This window comes from Rattus rattus, chromosome 13 (genome assembly GCF_011064425.1).
Source record: "Rattus rattus isolate New Zealand chromosome 13, Rrattus_CSIRO_v1, whole genome shotgun sequence".
Lineage (NCBI taxonomy): Eukaryota > Metazoa > Chordata > Mammalia > Rodentia > Muridae > Rattus > Rattus rattus.
In genome coordinates this window covers 61,392,577-61,420,335 of record NC_046166.1, presented here as the reverse complement: position 1 = coordinate 61,420,335, position 27,759 = coordinate 61,392,577, and the positions used below count along the sequence as shown (strand labels likewise).

The 27,759-nt window shown below is 46.8% G+C and overlaps 1 protein-coding gene across 2 annotated transcripts in view; it reads right to left on the bottom strand.

Annotated features, from left to right (window-relative positions):
- Positions 1–2,559: 2,559 nt before the first annotated feature.
- Positions 2,560–27,759, bottom strand: part of Plekha2 (pleckstrin homology domain containing A2) — a 58,719-nt gene continuing 33,519 nt past the window's right edge. For both annotated transcript variants that reach the window (XM_032919190.1, XM_032919191.1), the window contains exons 4-12: positions 23,938–23,986; positions 22,451–22,548; positions 19,218–19,358; positions 18,558–18,704; positions 17,564–17,632; positions 17,156–17,226; positions 13,122–13,185; positions 3,728–3,805; positions 2,560–3,185 (exon numbers count right to left, since the gene is read on the bottom strand). In XM_032919190.1, the coding sequence (XP_032775081.1) occupies positions 2,823–3,185; positions 3,728–3,805; positions 13,122–13,185; positions 17,156–17,226; positions 17,564–17,632; positions 18,558–18,704; positions 19,218–19,358; positions 22,451–22,548; positions 23,938–23,986 (1,080 nt within the window). In that variant the 3' untranslated portion in view covers positions 2,560–2,822. The remainder of the gene's footprint in view (positions 3,186–3,727; positions 3,806–13,121; positions 13,186–17,155; positions 17,227–17,563; positions 17,633–18,557; positions 18,705–19,217; positions 19,359–22,450; positions 22,549–23,937; positions 23,987–27,759) is intronic.

Below are 27,759 nucleotides of genomic sequence, written 5' to 3'. Positions count from 1 at the left end.
AGCCGGCACCCCACCTTCCCCTCCGACAGAGGCCTGTCGGATACACAGAAAACTAAAGGTTCGTGTACCATCTTTGACTCAGGTTAAAATACTGTCATAGGCTGGATACGGTGGCACAGGCCTGTAATCCAAGTACTCAGGAGGCTGAGGCAGGAGGATTACCAGTTCAAAGCCACCCTGGATTACATAGCAAGACTCTAGCAAAAAAAACAAATTTAAAAGGTGGGGAGGGGAAGAATTGTATAAAACTGGCCGGAAATATGGACAGAAGGGGAATTCTGAAATAAGAACTGAGAATTTCAATGTTTTGAGGCTTCACAAAGTTATTCCAGCCACCGATAGTAACAGTGTTCTAACTTGGAAGTCTCACGGATTGGTTGCTTAAGGTCACTGCAACTCTGTACCCTCCCTTCGTCTACATAATATAAACTGCACTGTGTTTAATGCAACATGATTTCAAACTATGTACTAAAACCTATCAGCTTTCTGTAACGACCTGTTGATGGGGCAGTAATGACCAAGCAAACAGTTTCTAGGAGAGGGACGGACAGATTTTGCAATTTAAAAGCCAAAAGATGACATCATTTCCGTGAGCCAGGGCAGGTTCGAGGCCCTTCAGGAGTTCCTGATTTATTTCCCTTACTTCCTCATCTCACATTGAGCAATTCTGTTGAACGGCCAAAGACTTTTCTAGGGGAAGATTTTAAGCTGAAACCAGAGTCAAAGGGCATTGACTTTTGAAGTAGGTTATAATCTTACTCATAAATAAATAATCCCCGAACCCTGAAAACCAAAACACACAAAAGATTTTTTAGGGGGTAGGAGACAGGAAAGATCATGAACAGAGAAAGAAGTCCAGTGGGTTTTTTTGTTTTTTTGTTTGTTTTTGTTTTTTACATCAGGGTCACAAGTCCAGACTTAAAGTGGGGGACAGCTCCCATACACAGAGCCCAGGAGTCTTCAGCGTGGCACCAGGTTCAGGGTCACAGTCACATTAGAAAGAACACGATTCCTCTCACCCTGGAGAGCTTTGTGCCTGCTTTTGCGTTCACTATGGGCATGGAGTGCTAAGTAGCTTAAATAAAAATGCCTCCTAGTTTCTTCTTAGCAGTACCGGTGTCTAATTCACAACAGAGTGAATACACCTAGCAGGGAAAAGTTACACAGATAGGAGTGAGCGATCTCTCTGTAGGGAATGGCCACAACTTTCTGGTAGCACAGGTTCATTGAAGACTGATAGACAAATGCCCCCAAAGGCACGGGAAATAGTATCCTGCCCAGTGGGAAAAGCCACACCCTAAGTTTGGGGTAGAAATCTCTAGCCAGCAATTCATCCTCTGATTCAATTTCTTTATTCCCAGCTGTCCCATGAAAAATGCAATCCTGTTTGAGCCTCTTCGCTAGTGAATCCGGAGGCTCTTATCAGATGCTGGGTTTCCACCTGGTGTGCGAGTTGCTTCATTTACCAGGCCACACAAGGAAGCAAAGGGCAAGTGGGTCAGCAGGGCGCGCAGTGTGCAAGCACTTAGCATTACACAAAAGTCGACCCATCCCGAAAGAGCTGTGAGACAGGGATTCGAGATTCACTGTCAAAGAAGAGTCCTTCTCCTGTCTGGAAAACACGGATCGAAGGTGCTTACTGCACTAAGCAGCCATCCATCTCTTCTCAGTAGCCGCTTTATCTGAATCTAAGCCTCTGAGATAGAGATTGTCTTAATATGAGTGCAGGAGTGTTCTCTCTCTCTCTCTCTCTCTCTCTCTCTCTCTCTCTCACACACACACACACACACACACACACACACACACAGTCACTCTACACTTAACCACCACACATACATACCTACATGCATACACACACACACAATCACTCTACACTTAACCATCACACATACATACATACATACATACACACACACAATCACTCTACACTTAACCACCACACATACATACACACTCACACATACAAAATCACTTTACACTTAACCATCTCTCTCTCCCTCCCTCTCTCTCTCTCTCTCTCTCTCTCTCTCTCTCACACACACACACACACACACACACACACACACACACACACACCCCTCAGTGTCAAGGGAAGTGTCTATTCTGGTCCCCCCCCCCCAATCATAACATTTAAGCGCCTGACACAGAAAGTAGACTGGTGGCTCTGTCACTCAGCTTTATAGCATTTGGGGTCATGGAGCATCAAGAGGACATTGTAATAACTGCAAGTGGCTGTAGCATTTTAATTAGCCCTCATGACTCACAGGAGGTCCTGTCCGGTCCCTTGGGAGGTGGTCCTGAAGGAACTGCTCCGGGGAGATCTCCCAAAATTCACTTTTCACTCCCTAGATTCTAATGACAAGTCTCAGATGGATCCCAACCGAACCGTGTAACCTGAGTCCCACCCCATGCCTTTCAGTCTGGATGTTAACCATCTGCCTGATCCCCAGACTTCAGCCAACACACAGGCATAGAGGAAAGCAGTTCTTAGCCTGAGATCCTGGAAGTGAAACCAAGAAAATAAAAGAAACACAAGGGGGGGGAAGCTTATCAGTGAGATCGGACTCTAGCCTCCTCTAGACAGGAAGCCTGAGAACTAACCCTCAACTAGGAAACCTGGGGGGCATTCAAGAAGTAATGGAGTATGCCTGCCGGTCTAACCTAGTGACTTTCTCCGATTAAATAAACTGTGTCAATAATAGCAAAAACAACGCCAGTTAGATGGGCTTCTCTTCTGCGAGTGTCATTGGCCTCTGTCCTCTACCGAGGCAGAGACAGTGACTCATAGCCCCCGGCTCTCCTGCACTCGACGGCACTGTCCATCACACATCAGAGGTTCGTATGTTTTCATCATCAAGGTTGAATACAAATGGCTTCTCCTTAGGGTGCTGGGGCTCCGACCTGTGCCTGACTCTCGAACTTGCCAATGCCCCTGTAGCATTGCTCTCCCCAGGGTTGGGCATAAATAGAGAGTCCTCTGGAGCATTCTCGGCTGACAACAGCTTTTCCTTGGCCTGGGGGACAGGTGTCCAAGGTTGCCAGGATGAGGCCATGGAGGGGGCCTTACAAAGAGCTCTTTTTTCTTCCGCTGGTGGCCGCCTCCTTGACAAGATGGAGTTAGGCCCACTTGTAAGGCCGGAACTTCCAGGTCGAGGCAAAGAAATGGATCTTGAAAAGGATGGTTCCTAGACACAGAAAGAGGAGGAGAGGGCAAAGTGAGGGATTTTCCTTGCAATGTTTGTCTCGAAGTCTCAAGGACCCACCCAGGACAGCCAATTCAAACAGGGACACTGGCTACAAACTCAAGTAAGTGTATGGATGCCAGGGACACCTTTAGTCCCAGTTTCCCAGGAGGCTAAAGCAGGGTGGCTTGAGGTAGTCTGGACCACACAGCAAGACCCCTACTGTAAAAATAAATAAATACATAAATTTTAAAAAGATACGAGGCAGAGTTCGTTCCACATGTCTGCAGGGTTCTGTCTGGCACTGAACTTGCAGGGAAACTTCACATCTCCTCTGTCCAGCCCGAGTTCATGTCCACTAACAAACCAAAAAGGAGGCAGGGGTGGGGTGGGGAATGTACCCAAGTTAGCAGAGAGAGAGAGAAAAACAAGTGAGCCAGCATTCACAGCCGGGCTGCCTGCCTACATAACCAAATAAAACACGTCCCATTCGAAGATAATTTATCTTTAAGCTGACACTGCGGCACAGAAAGGAAGTGACCTACCCTGGGGTGGCACTTGAGGGCCTGGACAGCTGCTCCGATCCCCTCAATCCAGCTGCGCATGTCTTCAGGGCTGTCTGCCTGCAAAACATCCATAACACGTACACACTTTTTTTTTTTTTTTTTTTTTTTTTTTTGGCATGTGACTTCAGCTTCTAAGTCTTGGGCTCAAGTTCATAAAAATCACATCAGAGTTCAGAAGGAGCTTGGAAGCCATGTCGTCTGGTGCCTTGCCGACTTTTGAGGGCATTCTTTTCCCCTGCAAGCTCATCCTTGATTCCCAATAACTAAAACTGCTCTCAGGTTAGCTGCCCTGAAGACAGAGAGGGGTAGGACGTAGGGAACAGCCTACTTTTCCATCTTCTCACTGAACCCATTACCCCATTTGAAAAACAGCCCAGCCCCTCCAGACTCCTAGGAAAATGAGGCTCAGAATGCCACGGCTATGGGTTCGAGGGTGGTCTAGACTCCACCTGCCTCACCTCTCCCATAACTGTCTGAACAGGAGACTCCTGGTTTAAATTCTACTAAAGCGAACTTCCTCTCTAGACCCTCCAAAGCACACGCAAGCACGTGGACAGCTCCTTCCTCAAAGTACAAGCCACCTGGGTCTGTCCTGAAATTTCACCCTTGGACTGAGAACTAAGCAAACACCACCCACGGCAGAGCCCAGTGAAGCATTTCCCCTAGAAATAACCACTTAACCCCAGAAGGGGGCAGCAGCTTCTCCATGGAACGAGAAGCCGGAGGAGGCTTGGCTCCTGCAGGCAGAGTCTCTGGGCGCCACCAAGCGTTGGAAGGAAGAATGCAAGTGAACTCAGTTACAGAGAGAAACAAGACTGAGCTTTACTTCCCCCAGCACCTTCCTTCCCTTAACTGTCGTCCGCCAAAGCACAAAGCGTGTGTGTGTGTGTGTGTGTGTGTGTGTGTGTGTGTGTGTCCGTCCACACGCTGTGCAGGCAACTGTGCTTTTCCAAACCACTCCTCTTTGAATTCTACCAGGATGAAACAGGAGCGTTTCCGTTTTCGTTGGGGATTTCATGTTTCTCGTCATCCCTCAAGCTTACAATGCTATCCCTTCCCATCATCCCATCATCCCAGGAGCCCCTTGGTTATCCTTGTGCCACACATACCACTATGTGCACTAGGTCAAAAAGGAGGATGAGGGCCTGTGGTGCCTGCCTCTCACACTCACCACCTGCTAACGCATTTATGCTTACTCTTCCCTTGATGCTCCCTGGTTACTTGGCAGTCTAGTCGCTGTCCAAGAAAAAGACAGGTGCATCCCTGGTCCAAAGAAGGTAGTGAGAATTAGGTCAGGGTGAGAGCTAGCATGTTCCATAGACAGGTCTAATGGAGAACTAGGTAACTTGTGAAGTTCTGCTGTTTGAATAGCACCCAGGCCTTGGGGCCCTCTATGTATTAGTAAGGTTGCTATTTTTTCTATTCTATGGCTAGAAGGAAGCAAATAAACCTGAAATTCTACCATCACGGGCCAGCATGGAAACACACACCTTTAATCTCAGCACTTGGGAGGCAGAGACAGATGGTTCTAGGCCAGCCGTATCTATATATTGATGTCCAAGCTAGCCAGGGCTATGTAGTGAAACCGTCTCCAAACACAATATACTTCACAGTTATTGATTTATTTAATGCCCTCCTCTTTTAACGTCATATAAATCCAAAGGATTTATATGTGATCCCCAAAGGATCACAGGCTGGGCTGGGGCTCATCGACAGAGCATTTGCCTAACACATGCCTAACACTCTGGGTTCTAGACTTAGCATCAAGCCAAAATTTAAAAAGGATCAAATAAGATAACATGTAGAGTGGAGAGAGAGTTATTTTGAATTTACCAAAAAAAAAAAAAAAGGAACAAAGAAAGCAGATTGGCGATTGATATCCTATGAAATTATAAAATATACATTTCTAAACGTTCTTCAGTAGTTTTAACCACTGCTTTACAAGGCTCTATGAGGCTGGAGTTCAATGGGAAAGAGTGCTGCTATATAAGCAAGACGACCTGAGTTTGAATCTCCAGGACCTATAGAAAACCTGAGCCTATAAATGCCTATACCTCCCCAGAGAAGACAGACAGACAGATTCTGGGGGCTCACTGGCCAGCTAGCCTAGGCAAAATGCCAGGTTTCATGTTAAGTGTGAAACTATCTAAAAAAATAAGGTACAACCACTCTGGAAATCGGTCTGGAGGTTCCTCAGAAAATTGGACATTGTACTACCTGAGGACCCAGTTATACCACTCCTGGGCATATACCCAAAAGATGCTCCAACATATAACAAAGACACATGCTCCACTATGTTCATAGCAGCCTTATTTATAATAGCCAGAAGTTGGAAAGAACCCAGATGTCCCTCAGCAGAGGAATGGATACAGAAAATGTGGTACATGTACACAATGGAATACTACTCAGCTCTCAAAAACAATGACTTCATGAAATTCATAGGCAAATGGATGGAACTAGAAAATATCATCCTGAGTGAGGTAACCCAATCGCAAAAAAAGAACACACATGGTATGCACTCACTGCTAAGGGGATATTAGCCCAAAAGCTCGAATTGCCCAAGACACAATCCACAAACCTCATGAAGCACAAGAAGAAGGAAGAGTGTGGGTGCTTCAGTCCTTCTTAAAGGGGGGGGAACAAAAATATTCATAGGAGGTGATACGGAGACAAAGTTTGGAGCAGAGACTGAAGGAATGGCCATCCAGAGCCTGCCCCACCTGGGTATCCAGCCTGGAAAGACAGCAGCTAAGCGCTCTGGCTGCTTTTCCAGAGGACCCAGATTTGATTCTCAGCCCCTACATGATGGACAGCTGTCTGTCACTCCAGTTCCATGTGATCCAACACCCTCTGCTTGTCTCTATGGACACCAGACATGTTATGCAGGCATTCATGAGGGCAAAACACCCATACATAACAAATAAAATGATTTTAGAGACAGACATCCAGTAGAAAAAGACATGGCCATCCTCCTCTGCATATACATCACAGGCATGTGCCCCTACATATACATGAACACATACGACACACACATACAGTCATCTTAAAAATAGTATTCAAATAGAAAACAAATAGTGTAGATGATTCCATACTAGAAAGAAGCAGTATTTCAGAGCTGGGGTCTACCCAGCCCTGGTGACTTTCTAAGAAACCAAAACGTGCCCAACACAGAGCAGATAGAGTGGAAAGTGCCACATGTCCCTTCCTCTCTCCCTGCCCTGGTCTTATGTGCATTCTGGCTTTGATGGCAGTTTATAAGGAGAGAGGGACAAACATTTGAAATAAATTCATTCAACCTGTGATTTTACTGCAGTCCAGTGAGCTTCCGAGGGTCTGTTATGAGTCCAGTACTACACACATGCAGTGAGTTATGGCAGAGACCAATAAAAGACATCCCAGTTCTACCTCTGGTTACTGCCGTTATCCCTAAATCTCCAGCAGTTACTTTTTCCTTTGATCCCCAACTTCTTCCTTTCCCAATGAACCAATCTCATCTTTAGATTGGTGATTATATAAATTATGCGTTACATAGCTCTAGATCCTTGGTTCTCAACCTTCCTAATGCTGCAACCCTTTAAAACAGTCCCCCAGCCATAAAATTATTCATTGCTATTTCATAACTGTAATTTTGCCATTGGTATGAATCACGATGCAAACATCTGATGCGTCCAATGGAGACTCCACAAAAGAGTCATTTGATCATGACCAACCCCTGTTTTGGTGGTACCCTTCACCTTAGAGTCTTAGTTCACCTTATGAGAGAGACCCGTGTTCTGTATTCCAAGGACTGGAGGTCAAGTTATGCTTGGAGGCCATATGTATGCTGGCCATTGAAACCAGAACTTTCCATAGTCAAGGTAAGTGCTAAACCACTTCGGCTGCAGCCCAGCTCTGAAATCTCATCTTGAACGCTTGCTCAGAACTTAGAAATATCTACTTACTGAAAGGCTGCTTCGTCACCACCTCATCCATCTTGATGCCTGAATACTACCTGGATCCGGACACCGACCCACCATCCAACATACCCAGTCGCCATAAGCTGGACAAAGGCAGATTTTTCTGGCAGTGGCTATATTCACTACCTTCTGTCCACTACACTGCATCCTTTATATAGTGGTTCTCAACCTACAATCAGATATTTACATTATGGTTCAGTACAGTAGCAGAATTACACTTATGAAGTAGTAACAACATGGACCACCACAGCATGAGGAACTGTATCAAAGGGTCGCAGGATTAGCAAGGTTGAGGACCTACAGTTTAGGATCTGGTCATTCTGAACACAAGCAGGTCTTGCTTTAGTACCAAGTACCTCTCAACTGGCCCCACGACTCACTGGGTTTATGATCCTGAATGTTCTCCTCACGGACAGACTACATACAGACCAGGCACGGGAGCATTAAGTGATATATCGCCAGCTAGCTAATGCTCACTAGATGTTTAAGCCGCTTCCCCTGAATCGCAAAGAGTGCTGTAACATGAGAGATGGGAGTACAGGTGGAGCCTACAGCACAAACATCTAACATCTGAGTCATCAGTCTTTTCTCTGCCTTGCCTTGCTTGCTGGTCTCACTCTCCTAGATCCTGGGCATGGACAGAAGGTTCGTGCAGACTTACTATGCTTGACTGAGGGAGCAGGTCAGAAAGTCGCTTGAGTTCAGTGGACACAAACCTCTGGCCCTACAGGACACACTGTGGGAGCAAACAGAGCTCACCCAGGAAGCACGGTTATTTTTATTTAACACAAGCGACTGACACAGAAACCATGATTCCGGTTTTATTTAGAGGCGGGTATTTTTTGCAGACTTTGTATCAAAAATGAGCCAGTGATGCCAAGGGAATAGCATCATCTCTTTTTTTGGCCAACGACCAACCTTGAGCTCCTGAAGCAAAACAGAAGGATTTCACAAAACTCCTCTCCCTCGTTGCATGAGCTAACATCCTTCCATACTCAAAGGCCCTGCTAGTGACGTGAGTGAGTGTGACTTTAAAAATATTACATAATAACATGTGTCAACATCTCAAGGATCAGCACGGCTCGCCGAGAGCGGTGCTTTCCAAAGCGTGAGTGCAAACTATGGGTCAGAAGGATGCACGTCAATGGTGATCAGTGGACCCTAGCTGTGCGTATGCAAATGTATGGAGAAAGCTCCAGATTCCACAGTCTACCTCATAGTAAGAAACCACTCTCTCTCCCATCACTACCCTCCTAGTCTGAAGGTAGATTTTTCTCTTGCTAAAGGAACACAACAATGAACACCTTACTTGTAAATTGATATTTAGTAACTAGTGCTAAACGTGAAATGGTAGGATTCTTTAGAGCCTAATCCTAGGTAGCCTTAGAGCAATGTATCTTAGTTACCTTTGAACCTGTACTCTCCTTGTCTTTGCAAGATGTTTTAAGTTATATTTTCTTTTTCAGACCTGCTCTTATTTGGGGGCTACTTTTTTTTTTAAGTTGAGGCATAATTCATAAAAGATTACATTGCTTTGATGAGACGTCTTACAACTTAGACAGGTTGTCCTTCTCTAGCCTTCCAAGAAGGGTCATTTTACTCTTTTAGACTCACTTTTAAAGTCACGAGCACCTTCAAATGTAAAGTAATGCAAAGGAAAGCCCAAGCTCACCTCATCATCGGTTTCCCTCTGAATGTGGACAATGGAAGGAACGGCCTGCCTGTTAGCATCCCGTTACTTGTAAACTGAAATGCTGAAGAGACTCTGTTTTCTTTGCAAAAATCAAGGTCTAGCTAAGGTTTCCTGGTTGACTGAGCACATGAGGTGAGCTGACGTCTTAGTGCAGAACGATCTGTCTGTGTAGATTCACAGTCTGTGTACTGCTGGCTACGTGCGAGAGCTTCTACAGTTCTGTGCATGTCCCGTAGGCTCCCGTCAGTTACTGAACTCTTAGAACTGGCATTGTGACATTATAACAATTTTATAAACCTTTACAGTGGGATGTGTGTTACCTTTCCGAGGCAAGCCAAAGGTATATTTCTCAAGGTTCTGCTGCCTTCAGCAACATTCGATGGAGGATTTTTTTTTTTTTTATACATTTGTAACAGATAGAGATGAAGTAGATTGCAGTTTGGTTTTTGTTATTTTTTTTTTTTAAATTGTAAACCATGTACCAAGTTTCTGGTCAAGACTGTATAGGGTTAAGTTGAACATGATTGCATTCTATTAACCAATGGGAGTGTGCTTTCTATGCATATGGTTACATTGAAAGAAAGTTCTAAACCATCAAAAAAAAATCAGTTTTTCAAGTTCTTGTAAGAAAGAAAGAAAGAAAGAAAGAAAGAAAGAAAGAAAGAAAGGAAGGAAGGAGAGAGAGAGAAGAAAAGAAAGGGAAGGAAGGAAGGAAGGAAGGAAGGAAGGAAGGAAGGAAGGAAAGAAAGGAAGAAGATCTGAAATACATATTTAGTAAGACCAGATTTTCAAACTCCTCAACGTAACACATGGACACGGACTCCAGGCTGAAACAAGAATGAGATTTCTGTTGTCTTTTATGACCAGCCATTAAAGAGGTACACAGAAATAGAAAGCAATACTACTCTTAATATTTTTAGAAGGATCATAATTTCACAAGATATTTTGTTAATGTGTCATGGGTTTCGTGACGGTTTGATGCTTGGCCCAGGGAGTGGCACTATTAGAAGGTGTGGCCCTGTTGGAGTGGGAGTGACCTGGTTAGAGTAGGTGCGTCCCTGTGGGTCTGGGCTTAAGGCCCTCCTCCTAGCTGCCTGGAAGCCAGTCTTCCACCAGCAGCCTTCAGATGAAGATGTAGACCTCTCAGCTCCTCCTGCACCGTACCTGCCTGGATGCTGCCATGCTCCCACCTTGATGATAATGGACTGAACCTCTGAACCTGTGAGCCAGCCCCGATTAAATGTTATCCTTATGAGAGTTGCCTTGGTCATGGTGTCTATTCACAGCAGTAAAACCCCAACTAAGACAGATTTATGGTTGTGACTTCTAAGTGAATCAACAAATATGTTCCCTGTTTTTTTCATCCACTCCTCTCCAACACAGCACTCTCTTTGTCCCATGTGTTACACCTGGATTTGACCCCATGCGTGTATTCAGGATGATGCTGGTGTTCTTCCTCCTTAGAAATTTTAGCACAGAAGGGAAGGAGTAGAGAACTGGGAAGGTCCCTCTTAGATGATACAAGGTCTTCTGAACAGTTTTGGTTGAGCCTCTTGTCTCCCCAGTTATTACCCTCTTTGCAGCGTTCAGAGTATCATCCACACAAGCACCAACATGCCAAGCATCATCTAGGCAATGATCATCACCAAGTGTACCCCTGGATGCTCTACAAGCACAGTAAACTCGGTGCTTACCCCTGTGTTGTTGTTTGAATGAGAAACGTCCCCCACAGGCTAGTGTGTTTGAACATTTGGTCCCCCATGTTATCTGGTCTCCCCATTGGTGACACTCACTGTTTGTAAAGGTTAAAGAACTTTCAGGAGGCAGAGCCTTGCTGGAGAAAATGCATCACTAGGGACAGGCTTTTCCTCTCCTCTTTCTGCTTCCTGCTCCTGCTGCCATGGCATATATTTCCTGGTCTGATGGACTCAGTCCCCGTGGAGCCTTACACTAAATGAAACCCTTTCTTCCTTGTTGCTTTTGGTCATGCTGTTTTTATCACAGTAACAGAAGAGTAAGCCCACCCCAGTGCTAAGCCTGCTTGCCCTCTATACTCCCAGGGAAATGACTACTGGCTGTCATCAACTAGTACAAAACTCAAGCAAGCCCAAGCCCTGGGATTTATGTGTCTGTCCCTTCCCCTTCACACAACCAACTCTCGAGTCCTAGAGAGTGGACCCCTTCCATATCCATATCAAGTTCATCACTCGCCCTCATCCCCCTAAGTCCTTCTGAAGGACTGTCTGCCATGGCCTTCACACTGGCCTTTTTAGTCCTGCATTGCCCTTTTCTAATCTATCCTTTGTGATACCTGGGACCAAGCAGACTTCAGGGTCATTAGAAGGGCTTGGGTTGAGTTTTTCATCTCCATTTTACACATACGGAGACTCTGAATATTAAATAAGTTGTCCAAGTCCAGGAGCTGAGTCTTATTGCCCTCATCTTACCTGTGACTCTAAGGACCAGATCAAGCTCGCTAAGGGAGCAGGCAGGGCAGTGAGTCCATAGCTTCTCAGACTCCCTTGCAGCTATTTCCTTTCCTCAGACTCCCTTGCAGCTATTTCCTTTCCTAGGCCCTTGTCACAGAGCTGTTCCATTGCTTGGCCCCCCTCTTCCCATGAATCCTTTGGTCATGTATGTGATTCCAGCTGCCTGATTATTTAGCTTCAAGATCAGTTCTGTTTTACTCCATGACCCCAACCTCAGACCATGCCTAGACCCTTGACCATAGCCTATAAATATTAACCGCAAGAACTAGAAACTTTCATTGAAGCACAGGCTAGACCTTGCTTCTAAATGGAGAAAATTAGATTTAAGAACGAGGTGACCCGCCCATGATCCAGTCTCCTCTCTGACATCTCTCTTCCTGGACAATGTGCTTGTCCCAGTGAGAATGGCCTGAAGATACCCAAGGCTACCAGCATGGCTGCTGGCCTAAAGTAGAAAACAATGAAGACACAGACCTATTACTCAAAAAGATGGGAGAGAGGCCTCATCCTTTTGTGGGAGGGATTCGGTGGGGAAAAGAGAAAAAAGGGAGAGGGATGTTTCTAAAACCCCACTTGGAAAAACTGCATATTCTAAGGCTCAGAATCCCACATCGGCCTCTCTCTGTAGGTCAGTGTACTTACTCTGTGGGCTGCTTAGGCAGCCCAGGCTAAGGACTTGGCCCTGGATGCCTTTGCCCTGCTTGGAAATCTGCCTTGCTTAGCCGCTGTGACTTCATAGAGATTGGGAGAGTTCCAGATCTCGGGGATGAGGGGAGCTCCTGGTAAGTGAACTGTCAGAGGCCAAACAATGGCTTTCTCTGTGTGGCTGCCTATGCACCTGTGCCGGCACAGGGCCCTCTGTGCTTCTGTCGGATCTGTACACAGTAATGTCCATACATAGACAGACTTATAAATACCCCCCCAGAGCAGAAGTGAAACCACCCACCAGTTCTCCTTTTCTGTGCTTAGTTAGAGCTCTGCAACCCAGTGCAGCTGCTACAGAGACATGCATGCTCCGGCACAGCGGATGGACCTGCTCGTAGTATTCCAGAGTAGGGGAGCGTCTGGCTAACTAACGTCCTCCTTAAAATGAGAGGAGCCGCTGACAGACTAAGGTACTAAACTGACCACTGAAGACACTAACAAGCAAAAGAGAAGACGAGGGTGCTGGAGGGAGAAGAGGCATCCACTCACACTCACAGAGACGGAATGCTGGTCTTGGGGCGGACATTTACCTGTACGTAGAACGTCCTAGAAGTGGTTATGATTTCAAACAGGTTGTCCCTCATTAAGAGATCACTAGGCAAGGAAAGAGAGACAGCATTAGACCATTACGCCAGGCATTGTGAGCACTTTTCTTTTCACGTCATTTCCTACAGCTTTCACGATCACCTACTAAAGCAACTCAAGACTTTCTCCTTCCTGTGAATAAGGAAGCCCCAGGCTCAGAGACTGTAAATGCTATGTCTGTCCAAGATACTGGAGGTAAAAACCCATTGAGTCCAAACGTGCCTCTTTTAAGGAAACTGACACCATTTCTAAAGCACCACCTACCTGCAACCCACCCCCACCCCGCCCTCGACCTTGCCCCTCCCCCAGCAGCGGCTCCACCCACAGCACTGAGTTCCTGCTGTCTCCCTCAAGGAGCTAAGAAGGGAATCTGAAACTGAGAGTAGCCGACTTTAAGATTTGCTTCCCAAGAAACTGTTCACCAACCTTAGCCTTCAGAGAAATGCAAATACGACTTATTTTGAGATTTCACCTCACATCAGTCAGAATGACCCACAGCAAAAAGATAACAAATGCTGAGGAAGATGTGGGGAAAGAGGAACCCTTGCTCACTAAGGGGAGGAGTGTAAGTTAGTGCAGCCACTATGGAAATCAGTCCAAAGGTTCCTCAAGAAACTAAAAATAAATCCACCATATGAGCCATCTATACTACTCCTGATATACGCCCAAAGGATGCTACATCCTACCAGACAGATCCTTGCACCCCTAGGCAATCTCTGCACTACTCACGATGGCAAGAAAACAGTATCAGTCTTGAGGTCCACCAGCAGATGAATGACATACAATAGAATTTGCTTAGTTGTAAAGAAAAATGAAGGCATTGGCTTAGGGTTTAAGAATACTTTTTCCTGCTCTCCTAAAGGACCTGAGTTCAATTCCCAGCACCCATATCAGGAGGCTCACAACCAGTAACTCCAGTTTCAGGGGCTCTGACACCTGGCAAGATGGCTCAGTAGGTAAAGGGCCTGGCTAACTGCTACCTGGTCTGACATGGCAGAGGGAAAGAACCAACTCCCACAGGTTGTGTTCAGACCTCCAGACCCACACATGTGCGCATGCACCCACACGTACGGATGATAAATCAATAAGCAAATAACTGACCACAAAAGTGTTGAGAGAGAACCCTGAAGGGGAAAAAAAGAAGTTGTAATGGGTGCGTGTGTGTGTGTGTGTGTGTGTGTGTGTGTGTGTGTGTGTGTGTGTGTGTGTGGCAGGCAGGGATGACTATGAGCAAAGAGTCGGGGACAAGGGTCTGGTATGATAAAACCTATTCCTCTGTATGTTTGTGTAAAATAAATTTAAAATTGGTTTTCTTCATTGGGGAAAAAAAAAAAAAAAGATCTGCTTCTGGGGTTAGGGTGTAGCTTAGTGATGGTGTGCCCAACAGCAAACAAACAAACAAAAATAACAAGCTTCATGGACAGACAGACAGGCAGGCAGGCCAGGAATTTGATAGAGATTAGGGAGGGAGATATGGGAGGGTTTGGAGGGAGAAAGGAAAAGAATAAGAAGAAAAGAGAACAAAATAAAGAAGAAAAACAAGCTTTAGTCTGGGTGTGGCTTTTAGAAGAGAAGTCCTGGCTCCTGCAAGGCTGAGGGCAAGGGACAGGTGGTGTTGACACAATACCAAATGGGCCGAAGTTGTCTTCTATGATCAGGGCCAGCCGTGTGCATCCAGTCATTGTGGGGACTATGTAAGGAGTAAAGACCCAATTACTACCAAGAGAAGCACCCGAGGAAGCAAGACCAGAGGCAGGTAAGGCAGCATTCCATGCCAACGGAGAGCCCTTGTGCCAAGGAAGGGCTGTTCCTAGGCAGAAGTGTCTTAGAGAATGAAAACACAGAGTGGCATACCCTCTGGGCAGAGGAGGGACATGTCTTAAGGCAAGGTAGTGTACACAGACCTGGCCCAAACACCATGATGAGAAAAGGTCTTTGGAACGTGGACGATAAATGTCAGTCCTTGAGTGTGAAATGAAGACAAAAAAAAAAAAAAAAAATGCTTACTGAGCTGACCCATAAAGCCATCAAGAGCAGCTTGAACCACACAGATCCCTCCAAATACATCCTACCAACTATTACTCCTGCTTGCTCAGCTTCTGAGCTCTGTTCTGGGATTGTGCTAAATAGTTTTATGTTAACTTGACACAAGCTAAAGCCATCTAAGAGGTGGGAACCTCAATTCAGAAAATGCCTCCCTAAGATTGGGCTGAGGGCAAGTCTGCAAGGCATTTTCTCAATGGGTGATGTATGGAGCCCATCGTGGGTGGTGCCACTCCTGGGCAGGTGGTCCTGGGTTCCGTAAGAAAGCAGGCTGAGCAAGCCATGATGAACAAGGCAGTAAGTAGCATCCCTCCATGGTCTCTGCGTCAGCCCCTGCCTGTTTGAGTTTCTGTCCTGACGTCCTTCAATAATAAACAATGACTTGGAAGCAAGTGTAAGCCAAGTAAGTCCTTTCCTTCCCAGCTCCACTTTGGCCATTGTGTCTTGAAGCAGCAAGAGGAAACCTAACTACCATAGTGCTAAGTGTTCTAACCTTCTAGATTATTCATGCAAATGCAAGAAGTCCCAGAGTCCACTGAGGAGGTGAAATCAACCAAGGAGGGAGCCCTCCCCACCTTCCATCCACTGCCCCAGCTGCATGCTGTTTTCAACGGCATCCAGTTCAACAGCCATCATTGCTGACAGTTGTCCTGAATTCCCCTGAAGGTCCCAGAGAGGTGACACCGCCCAACAGAGCTGAGGCCACAAAGCCACAGCCTTCCCCATGTACTTCACCTCTCCACTCAAGTCCAGTGTGACTCGGGTAGAGTTAGAGGTAGGGGCAGTTTTCAAGAGTCTCAGGCTAACCACTACCCCACCTCTCCAAGCTGCCCTAGCGTGTCCATCCGAGTAGCTTCTTCTCTACACGGGCCCTCCAGGGTCAGGGGGCAATTGGGCATCTCTCATGATCCAGTCATGCTGAGTTCTGCCCCCTAGAGCCACACTTGGGGCAATGTCTACAGCTATTTTCACAAAATGCAAATTATCCCTAGGGCCCTCTCCAGTCCTCTGCGCCCACCGCCCCCCCCCCAACTGCTATCTGAAGCTCAGAACAGCATTTCTACCCTGCTTCACTGGGTCACACAGCATGTGTGCTTATGAAGGGCTGTGCTATGCTTTCAAACATACAATCTGGACGGACTACAAACTCATGGCCAAAAAGATATGCTTGGGGTCTACTGAGACTCATTTCTGAATTTAGGAATGGGGATGGGGTAGTCTCCTGTCAAGTCCTGGATCCTACACAGTGCTCTCAGAAGGTGCCTCTCCTAGTGGAAAGAGGAACGAAATAAAAATACTTGTTCTGACTGTCAAGTGGTAGCAACGGGGATGCTGTGAGTCACCCCTGTGTTAATGGGGACATCAAGAACAAAGGAGGAAAGGCCTGAGAAATTCAGACAAGGGCAAGTGTGAAGCCAGGGGAAGGCCCTGGTCTCTGTCTGAGCCCCATCATCCCTGACACCCAGGGCCTGACACCTGACTCTACCCTTGAGAGATACCTAAGTGCCACTCTCTGCTGTCACCAGAAGTTAGCACATAGGCATCATGGGAGCAAGAATGGGGAAATGGGAAGAGGGTACTTTGTCCAGTGCGATCTTAACCCTGGATCAGCTACGAGGCACTAAGTCAGTGGTTCTACACCTTCCTAATGGTATGGCTCTTTAATACATGGTGTGGTGACTGCAACCATAAAATTATTCTCACTGCTACTTTGTAACTGTCATTTGAATCATAATGTAAATATCTCTGTTTTCTGCAGGTCTTAGGCAACCCCTGTGAAATGGTCATTTGATACCCACAAAGGGACTGTGACCCTCAGGTTGAGAGCTACTGCTCTATAGGGAAGGCTCTTCAACAGAGCCCCAAAAAGGGTAGCCAATGAAGATTCCAAGATGAACAGAGGCTCTCCTCAAAATGAAGAAGAAGAGGCAATTACCCGGACTTGACCAGACACTCGTGAGTCTTGAGAACATCCTTGAGTGGTATGGTGCGCAGAGGCTCTCTGTCCTGATGGGAAAGACGGAAGATGGGCAGGTGAGCTGTGCACATGGCCCAGTGAACCACGCCAGTTCACCAACACCCCTCTCTCAGAGTATTGGCTAAAACCGAATCCGGGGAAGACACGTATGCGGCAGCTGCTTTGTGGCCCCGCCCCCAAAGCGGCTCACCGCACGGACAGACGCTGGCAGCCATCCGGGCCCTTTGATAATCGCATCATAAAGAGACGCAGGTTGGACAGAGATAAGACAAGAAGTGGCTTGGAAGTCTACATGGGCCTGGCTTCCACGCATGCTCACTCTCTGTTTCTCAGACCTCTCCGGAGGGACCCGAACCCACTACCTACCTGCTCGCACTTGAAGTAGCAGATAGTAAAGTCATCGAGGGCAAAGAAGCGCCGTTTCCAACTCTTCCGCTGAAAGGAAAAACAAGGAGTCAAACCATCAAGGACAGGTCTCCAGAGCCGGGACTGGCACTGTCACAGAAAATGCCCAGACACCATGGAAGCCAGGCTCCCATCTTCAGCAGGGACAAAGTACAGGAACAATTGGAGTATGAAGTCAGTGAAAGGCCTAGGCCTCCATCTGAGCTCCCATCTGCCCAAGGACCAAGCACCTAACGCCTGAAGAGCACCTGAAGGTCCTTCTCTGCTGCCACCGGAAGCTTCTACTGTGCCGGCTAGTTTTAAATCAACTGACACAGTCTGAGAGGAGGGAACCTCAATTGAGAAAATGCCTTCATAAGATGGGGCTACAGGCAAGCCTGGAAGGCATTTTCTCAATTAGTGATTTATGGAACAGGGCCCAGGCCATTGTGGGTGGTGCCATCTCTGGGCTGGTGGTCCTGGGTCCTAGGAGAAAGCAGGCTGAGCAAGCCATGAGGAGCAAGCCAGTAAGCAGCACCCCTCCATGGCCTCTGCATCAGCTCCTGCCTCCAGGGTCCTGTCCTGCTTCAGTTCCTGTCCTGACTTCCTTCAGCGATGGGCTATAATGTGGAAGTGTAAGCTGAATAAACCCTTTCCTCCCCTAGCTGCTTTTGGTCATGGTGTTTCATTGCAGCAAGAGAAACCCTGACTAAGACAAGTGCATTGGCTCATCATCTTAGGAGCTAGAGTGGGGAAATAGGAGGAAATCTGACCATCAGTTTCGTACTGCTTCGGGTTTGAATGCGGTGGAGAAGCTTTTAGCACCCCAGGCAAGCCTTCTGGGGACTAATGGCTAATTCGAGTGGCAGTTAGCATAGAGGGTACAGTTCTTCCTCTCATCCTCCTCTGCTACATCCATGCTCACTGGATCCCAGGAGCATTAGAACCCCAGTGTAGCCCCTATGCTGGCACTCACCACGTTCCCTTGCTTCACACAGTAGCCACTCTTAATAAGAGAAGGCCCGGTGGGAGGACGGCAGCCTGACGTGGGGACGTAGCTCTGAGACCTTCGCAGGAAGGCGTGAGTCCCTGGCTCGCTCCCTTCCTGCCCATCCCCACCATTCTACAAGGAAACAGAGGCACTGTTAACACCCCAGCCATTCCCCTGTGCAGACCAGCCCCTCCCAACCTCCCCACCACACCTCGGCCTTTTTGGTACAATGTCAAAGAACTAAGAACCGACTCTGACTCCCATTAGCCTGTGCTCTACTGAGTGTTTTCCCGGACAACAACAATGGCTAAGAAGAAGAGGAAGAGGAAGGAGGCAACACAGAACCGTAGAAGGCACAAGCACACAGACAGGGCTGCAGACTTTTGTCCCATTGCCTCCCTCAGCCCCACTGCCTTTACATTTTATGAGTGTTCACTGCCTGGGTCTTAAGCAAAAGCACAGAGGCCGCACACCCTCAAGATGTCACAGCCCCAACCTCTACCTTGGCACCGACCACATCCCCCCTGCACTTATCGCCCTGGTCATCTTCTTCACTAGCTCTCCCATTCTAATGCTTTGGGCTGGTCCTTGGGCACAATGGACATGTCTTCACTGTCCCTGCACAGCACCCCTAAGCAATGGCACCTGGCTGATGGGTGTCTGCACCACCACTCCCCCGATGATCTCAGTCTTGTAGGCCACCTGCGGTTTCTTCTCTAGGGTGGGAGGAGCTGTCAGGTTTTTGAGAACTTCTGTGGCCACAGGTACCGTCCCAGCCTTGGGTACCTAGGAAGAACGGTGATATGGTCAGCAAAAAATAGAAAGCTTAGGAAGAGCTCGGAACCACAAACAGGATGTGGGGAGAAATGGAAAGCTAATTTACTAAACTATGGTGAGAACACTCTTCTCCCCAGCTCTTTCATGGATATCCAAACCCAAATATGAGGAACTCTCTCACACAGACACACACACACACACACATACACACACACATACACACACACATACACACATGCATACACACACACACATTCATACACACATACACACACTCATACACACACACATACATACACACACACACACACACATATACACACACACACACATACATTCATACATACATACACACACATACACACACATTCACACAAACACACATAACACACACATACAAATACACACACACACACACACATACATACACACACATACACACACACACACACACACACACACATACACATACACACACATACACACACACATACACACACATATATACACACACACACACATACACATACACACACACACAGAAAGATACTTCCTGTAAATTATACACATATACACATAATACAATAACACACAAGGGCATATACTTATATGTACACATACATATACACACACACATATACATGACACATCAAACACATACATATATATACACACATATATAGATAAATATACTATATACATACATTCACAAACACAGGCATATATACGGACATACACAGACACAGACATATATACACATACACATATGCATATACACATATACACACAGGCACCTATATACATATACACATACATATACATGCATATAGATATATATACATGTACATATATGCACACATACACACAAAGATACACATATACACATAACACATAGGCATATATATGCATCATATACATACATGTAGATATACACACATATACACATACACACATAGATACACATGCACACACCCTATACACACATATATACACACACAAACACATACACACATATGTATATCACACATATACATACGCACACAAGCATAACACACACATACAAATACATAAACATACGCACAGAATAAACTTACTGCATGCCTATAGGATGAGCTAACCCTGGTTAGAAAGCGAAGAATAGACATGAGCCCTATCCTATTGACAGTCACATATATCCTAGTATTTAGACTGAACAAAAAATTCTCAGCAAAACAAGGAGCCAGAAAAAATGAACAGGGCATGGTAGAATATATACATGTGTGTATGTGTATGTGTGCACGCGTGTGTACACAGACATGCGCACACATGACATGCTCACACACACCTATATCCTGCCACCACCTTTTCAAATCAGCCCAGCAATTCATCCTTCTCCTCTCCTTCAGTGGCCTGATGTGTAGCAGTCCATAACATGACCCAGCCAGTGCCAAGGAGAGTGTTCAGCTCCCCGCTGTGTCCTCTTAGCTCGAGAGCACGGATTTTCTCAATTTACATATAAGGTACACACAGATCATTTATGGTGTGTCCTTTACTCCTAAGATAATAACTACCACTACCTCTGCAAGTCACCCTTGTTAATTCTCTGTGGGTATCTGAGGTAGCAGGCCATACCCACAGCCCAGAGACAGCACACAGGGAGACCTGTCATCCACCAGCCTTGCCTTACCCTCTCTATATGCAGGGTTACCAGAACAGTAAACAGTTGTCACTCAGCTTAAATAGCTACCGTTTACCCTGCTTGGCTCCAACAACACAGATGCTACTACTAGTCGTTGGAACCCTACAGTTTCTGGAAGAACAATTTGTCCTGGAGATGGGCATTTTAATTCAAAGTCATGGAAAGACCAGCACTTCTGATTGTACAACACAGAATTTCTGTTTTCAGCAACTGTGATAGACCAGACTCTGTCTTGCTGAATTTCGTCTTGCCATTGTCCTCCCTTTCCCCCCAAAGCAGTTTCGCTACCGTTACTAAACATTCCCCATGTTAGATGCTTGGTCCCCAGCATGCAGGGCTATTGGGAAGCAGGGGAACTTTGCAGAGATGGCGCACAGTGGGAAAGTTGGGTCCCTGGGCATATGCCCTTTGTGGGGATATTGGGACCCCAGTGCTTTCTTGTTCTGTTCTCTGCTTCCCAACCACTAGGAGATGAACAAGTTTCCCACATCACATGCTCCACCTTAATATTCTGCCTCACCACAGGTCCAAAACAACAGGGATAAAGCCCATGAGTTACACAAACAAAAACCACCATCGGTAATTAACCTTTCCTTCTTATAACTTGTTTCAAGCAGGTTATCACAGTGCTGGGAAGCTAACAGATTTTTTTCCCCTTAGTTTCTTTCTTTGTTTTAAAAATATTGGGGTTGGGGATTTAGCTGAGTGGTAGAGCGCTTGCCTAGCAAGCGCAAGGCCCTGGGTTCGGTCCCCAGCTCTGAAAAAAAAGAAAAAAGAAAAAAAAATATTTCTATGGAATAAGAAATAGATTCTTCATTAGCCAAGTCCAGTAAAAAGAGAGTACTTAACACATCCATGAACAAGTTTCAAAGTTCACAAAGCTCTTAAACAGAAGACATTTCCAGGCCCAACTAAGAATATCCCCCAAACGGGGCTGGGGATTTAGCTCAGTGGTAGAGCACTTACCTAGGAAGCACAAGGCCCTGGGTTCGGTCCCCAGCTCCGAAAAAAAAAATCAAAAAAAAAAAAAAAAAAAGAATATCCCCCAAACTGGAAAGAAATAGACCTGAGTTCCTCCTCGTTGGCTTTCCCCATCCCTCTCCCTCTTGTCAGTAATCCCTTTTCCAACACTACAGCCATGAATCAGCATCCCACAATTACCCAGAACATGACTGACAGAAGCCCTCCCAGGAAGCACAAAAAGAGACACCCCATAAACTTCCTCTTGAACTCGATTCAAACTCAAACTCTCAAGTTCACTTGTAGTTGTTAGCCAATAGCCAGGCAGAGGTTAGAGAGAGCCGGGTCTTCACAGGCTCTGAGGTGAATCCCTGCTGCCTTCTGAGCTCTGCCCCTTCCCTACTGAGGTCAAGAGCCTGGACACCCCTCTTCCCCTACCAGAAAGGACACAAGGTATACTTACAGTGATCTTGCTGGCTTGGTTCAAGGCTTCAACCCAGTCCTTCAGATCTTTCTGGTCATTGGCTTGAAGAAAATATCTCTGAGACAGAGCATTGATAACTATAAAAGCAACAGGAAAGGAAAAAGAAGGTACCGGGTCAAAATTGGGAGACCACAAGAGCCCAGAAAGTTACGGTGTCTGAGGTGACAAGATCCATGAAGGCCATTCAGAAGATCAAGAACCAGTCCATGGGGTTAAGTCACTTGCATAGTCAGAAGCAGCAGAACCCAGCAACTCACTGGGTGACCAGGACACTGGCATTAACGGTGGCCGCTGGTAAGACACTGGAAGCACAGGCTTGCCGGTGCGTTTAGTTGGGACCCTGGGGCTTGCTTCTACCGGTATGATCTTGTCTGGGGAGATGGGAAATGGAACAACACTTGCTTGAGACCTTGGCCTCATTTCAACCTGCTCTTCCCTCAACAGCTTACCTCGATTGATTGATGATTGATTGATTGATTGATATTATTATCACTAATAGAACTTTAGATGAGCTGACCACAAAACTGGAAGAGTCATTTCTAAACTTAAGCAATGATATTTGGAAGAAAACAGGAAGAAAAAGAGTGCCAACCTGAAATTGGGAAAAGGGAGTTACTTCGTCCCTCTGGCCTAAGTCTGAAGCCAAGAAGCCGTTGCAGAGCAGACAAAGAACTCGCTGTTTTCATTCACATAACGAATATTTATTGAGGACCCACTATGTGCCAGCAGCCAGCTTATGTGCTGAGAACGCACAGTGACCAAGCAGGAAGTGACTTTGCCTCCCTGAAGCTCCTGTTCAGAGCCTCCCTGGACACAGAATTGCTTAGAGGGAGGGTAGTCTCGGTGACTGAGCGGTTTCACTGACTAACCACAGACAGGCTCGAGGCCTTGATGGAGTGGCTCTGCACCTTCACCACCCTCATCTCCCGACTGCAGCTCACTTGGCAATCTTGAGACTCTCAATATGCCTTCCTTCATTTTAATTCTCCCCTGCCTTCCCCCCCCCCTTTCTCAGACCTTATCGTGTCCTGAGTACATCACTGCTCAATTCTAAAGGGAAGGCTCCCAGAAACTTCTCCAAGATGCTTCCTATCCACCTTAAAGAGAAATGCAGCTCAGCTCGTAATCTCAGCACATTGGAGTCTGGGTGCAACAGAGGCAAAGTGCCAGGCCAGCTTTGGCATGGGGGATTGGGGAGAAAAAGAAGGGGAAGGAGGACGAGAAAGAAGGTCAGGAGACAGACAGACAGCAGAAGCCAGCCTGGCTAAAATGCTGCTGTCCCCTGTGTGCCTCATCGCAAGGTATTAAAAATCTTTGCAGGGGTACTACTCGGTACCCAGACCACACTGTCCTCTAAGATACGCAGACATATAGGATACAATTCCCATGCGATCACAGGGTTGTCTTCCACCGAAAAGAAGTTAACACAAGTCTGTGGAGAAAACCCACTGTGGCCCAGTACTTACCGAAGCAGAATGGAGTTTTAGGCTTCTGCTTTGGGGTAGCTATGCTCACCTATATGAAATAAAAACAAAAAGGGAGGTGAATGTGTTGCCATCCGTGGGGGAAATGTTTGCCTTGAAAATATTTCATACATAAAAAGAGCATATCAAATACATGTATAGTTGAAGACCAAGAATTGAGAGTCTTGCCTCCATCCCTTAAGAAACAGGCATGACCAGTCTTATTCCTGAGAGCAGGGCTTCTTGCCCTTCCTGACGCAGCAACCCTTTTTAATGTGCAGCTCTTCCTGTTGTGGTTACAACAAGTTCATTTCATTGCTACTTCATAACTGTAATTTTGCTACTGTAATGAATCATAATATAAATATCTGATATGCTTGATGGTGATAAGTGACCCCCATGAAAGGGACATCTGACTCCCAGAGGGGGTCACAGCCCTCAGGTTGAGAAACACTGTCTTAGATGCTCACTATAAACATCCGTGACAGAATTTCTACCATCCACGTAACTGGTACCCTGATGCCTGTATTAGCTTTTGTCTCTGCAAGAACACTCTAAAAGCCACTGAGGTCCAGACAAGATTTTCTCTGAGCTGCAAGATCTAGCAGAGTCCCATTCATTCTAGCAGGTTTCTACTATGCTCTCAAGAGCTAACCCCCTTTTCCCAGAACTGTCTCCCAACATAAGGTACTTAGGGCGTACAGACTCTGATCAAAGCAGAGGGGAATGGCAGGCACTCCTGCATTTAGATATGCTGTCCGAAGGCCTAGCTATCTATGCTGGCCATGAGCAAAGGCAACTCTGTAGCAGCCCAGAGAGCAGGCGACAGATGGGTGAGCTCACCTGGATATACTCAAGAGCAGGGCCTGTGAAGACAGGGACACTGGTGTACTCTCCCTAGGTTTTACAGTCCCGCTCCTTCTATGGATATTGCTGAGTTTCTGCATAGGAGCCCACGTCACTCAGGCTCACGATCCATCACTGCCTACAAAGACCTGGTGATTATCCACCAAGTGGACGCTGCTTCAGCCATACTGGAGCACTCCATCCATTTCACTCAACTAGGGATGCCTAGAGATGCAGCACCTACCACAGAAACCATCCACATACAGTCGCCATCCTGCCCTGTCTCTCAGTCCCCTTCTATGTTTCCCGAGTCTTCTTAGTCTCCTCTCTGGACTCTGGGACTTGGAATTAGAAGCAGGGATTAAAGTCTTGAGGTGAAAGCGATGTCACTTTGAAGCTCACAGTTGCTAAGATCTAACCTTGATTGACACACTGGTTTCTAGACTCTTGCTCTTGACCCTAAAGTTGACCTTAGGGTCAAGTCTTCCTAGAGACCCGCCTTGATTCCTTAGGCAAAATAACATTGCCCCGAATACTCAACAGGAACTGAGGTGACCCCCTATAAAACATCAAATAGTAGAGGTTTGTTTTGGAACCAGTCTCAAATCATAGGTGTGTGACCTCCATTACATGTTCTGTCAGGAAAAGAGTCACAGCCATGCTCCTATGGAGTTAACAGAAGCATCAAATATATCAGTGCAAGCCAGGGACCTGGCTGCACTGCCTTGCAGAGTTTACTCATGAAGGAGAAACGATTATGTCAGGCAACGCAGCATACATTTGCAATCCCAGCACTTGGGAGGCTGAGACAAAGGATCTTGGTTTTCAAGTCATCCTCCTAGGTTACATAGCAAGTTTCAGGCTAGCTTTGGTTACATGGGTGAACCCCATCTTAAAACAAATCACACACCCACATATAATGGTGGTGGTGGTGGTGGTGGTGGTGATGATGATGATGGCGACGACAATGATGATAAATTTAAAATATGACCTAAAATTCACCTATCTTCAAACATTAAAAAAAAAAACATGCCTGGCATTTTCAATGTTAATAATTAACATTACATCATCCTCAGTGACAAGTATTTAAAACCCAAGAGGTCACATGACCCCTGTTTCTGCAGGTGCAAGAATGAAGGACTGCATCTACTGATGACCCTTCCTACTAGCAGAATCCCAAGGCTGCCCAGACTATCACCAAGGGAGGGAGAGACAGAGACTACATAGATGTGTGTGTGTGTGCATTCGTTCCACTGTATTGATGAGGAAACCCTGAATCGAGGTGGAGGCCAGGTGGCCTAAGAAAGTTCTGAAACCCACCAAGAGGAGCTCAGACAGACAACCAGCTGTAGTCATGTCTACACGCTTCACAGTAGCATTTAGGAGGCTTCCAGTCCTGGCCCTGTTTTCCTGGGGTACAGTCCAAGCCACTTGCTGATCTGCAGCTACTCATTTCGTGGCTGTGACCCTCAGCGTTTGTGTTCCCAGGCAGCCTCCAGTCCTCTGCCTGTGCTATGCTCTACTGGGCAGAGCGGGGCGGAGCTGGGCGGGGGGCGGAGCTGGGCGGAGCAGGGCAGGGCTGGGTGAGGCGGGGCTGGGTTCCTGTATTAACCCTGAGTGTCACAGAGTTGCTGTTTTCTGGGCCTGGGAACCCACCCACCTCCCAGCTTCTTTCTCATCCAGCTGGCAATTTTGATGGCGTTGAAAAGCTTGGTTCCCAGAGATCTCTCTACCTTGCCTGGAGCATCACCCTCTCTTGGACAGACTCATATTTATCACGGGCTGGACAGAGTCCCACTGGCTGACCCTTTGACCCTACGTGGATTACAAATGATCATGCTCACTGTGCTGATTAGTCAGCCTGGGAAAATGCTATCTGTGCAGTTAGTGTGAGAACCAGAGCTTCCAAAGGCAACACGTGGCTTCTCTGCTTGTTCACATCCGGGAACGCACTTTAGTCGGGAGGTCCGTATGCATGGGCATTTATAGTGTGCCCCGGCCTTATGGCTTAGTGTGGAAGTGTTGCTGGGCAAAGTGATTCATTGCCAAACTAATGAGATTAACCCCAGTTCTGTCCTGATTAGCTGTGGGCCAGGGTTGAGAACCTCCAGGGATCAGTTTCTCCCTTAGGAATGCTATAGTGAAAAGGTAAATGTTCTTCTCACAGACACAGGGCATGGGAAATTAATTTGTCCACCTGTGGCTATGTCCACAAGCAGGGCCTTTGCAGAACTCTGACTTTGGCCTCTCTTTCTCCCTGACTGCCTGCCCCCAGAGGCTTGAACAGCCCCTCCCACCCCCATATCCCCACACCCCAACCCCACCCCAACCCCACCCCAACCAACCCCACCCCACCCCCGCCATCCACTTTCCACTTGGTGAAAGCGTCAGGCTACAGTAGCCATCTTCAAACACAGGAAGAGCATAGGCCCTACAGGAAGCAGTGTGGCCACAGGTGGGTGAGGACATCCACCAGTCTGACTCAAGTGAAGGCACCCAGGCACAAACATCCCAGCACCACAAGGTGGCCACAATTGAGTCACTGCTCAACAGTGGCTGACTGGCAGGTCCTGTGAGCACGCCAATAGGGGTGCGAAGAAAAAAGTGCCAATGGAGCCCCCCACAAGTACCACAGAAGAGCCACTTGGCAGTGGGACAGTCTTGGGAGCTTTCAATTATCAGACACAGTTAACAACCCCTGCATTGGGACACTGTGAGAGACAGCCACACCCTGTCTGCCATTGGCCGGAAGTGAGGTCTCTCCAGTAGCCAGGACAAGAGCAGAAGAAAGCCTTGGAGAACTCAAAAGCGTGCTCCAGTGTCTGGGGAGAGATCGTCCCACAACAAAGAAGCCACCAACACAATTATCAGAGGCCTTTTTTTTTTTTTTTTTTTTCGGAGCTGGGGACCGAACCCAGGACCTTGCGCTTGCTAGGCGAGCGCTCTACCACTGAGCTAAATCCCCAACCCATCAGAGGC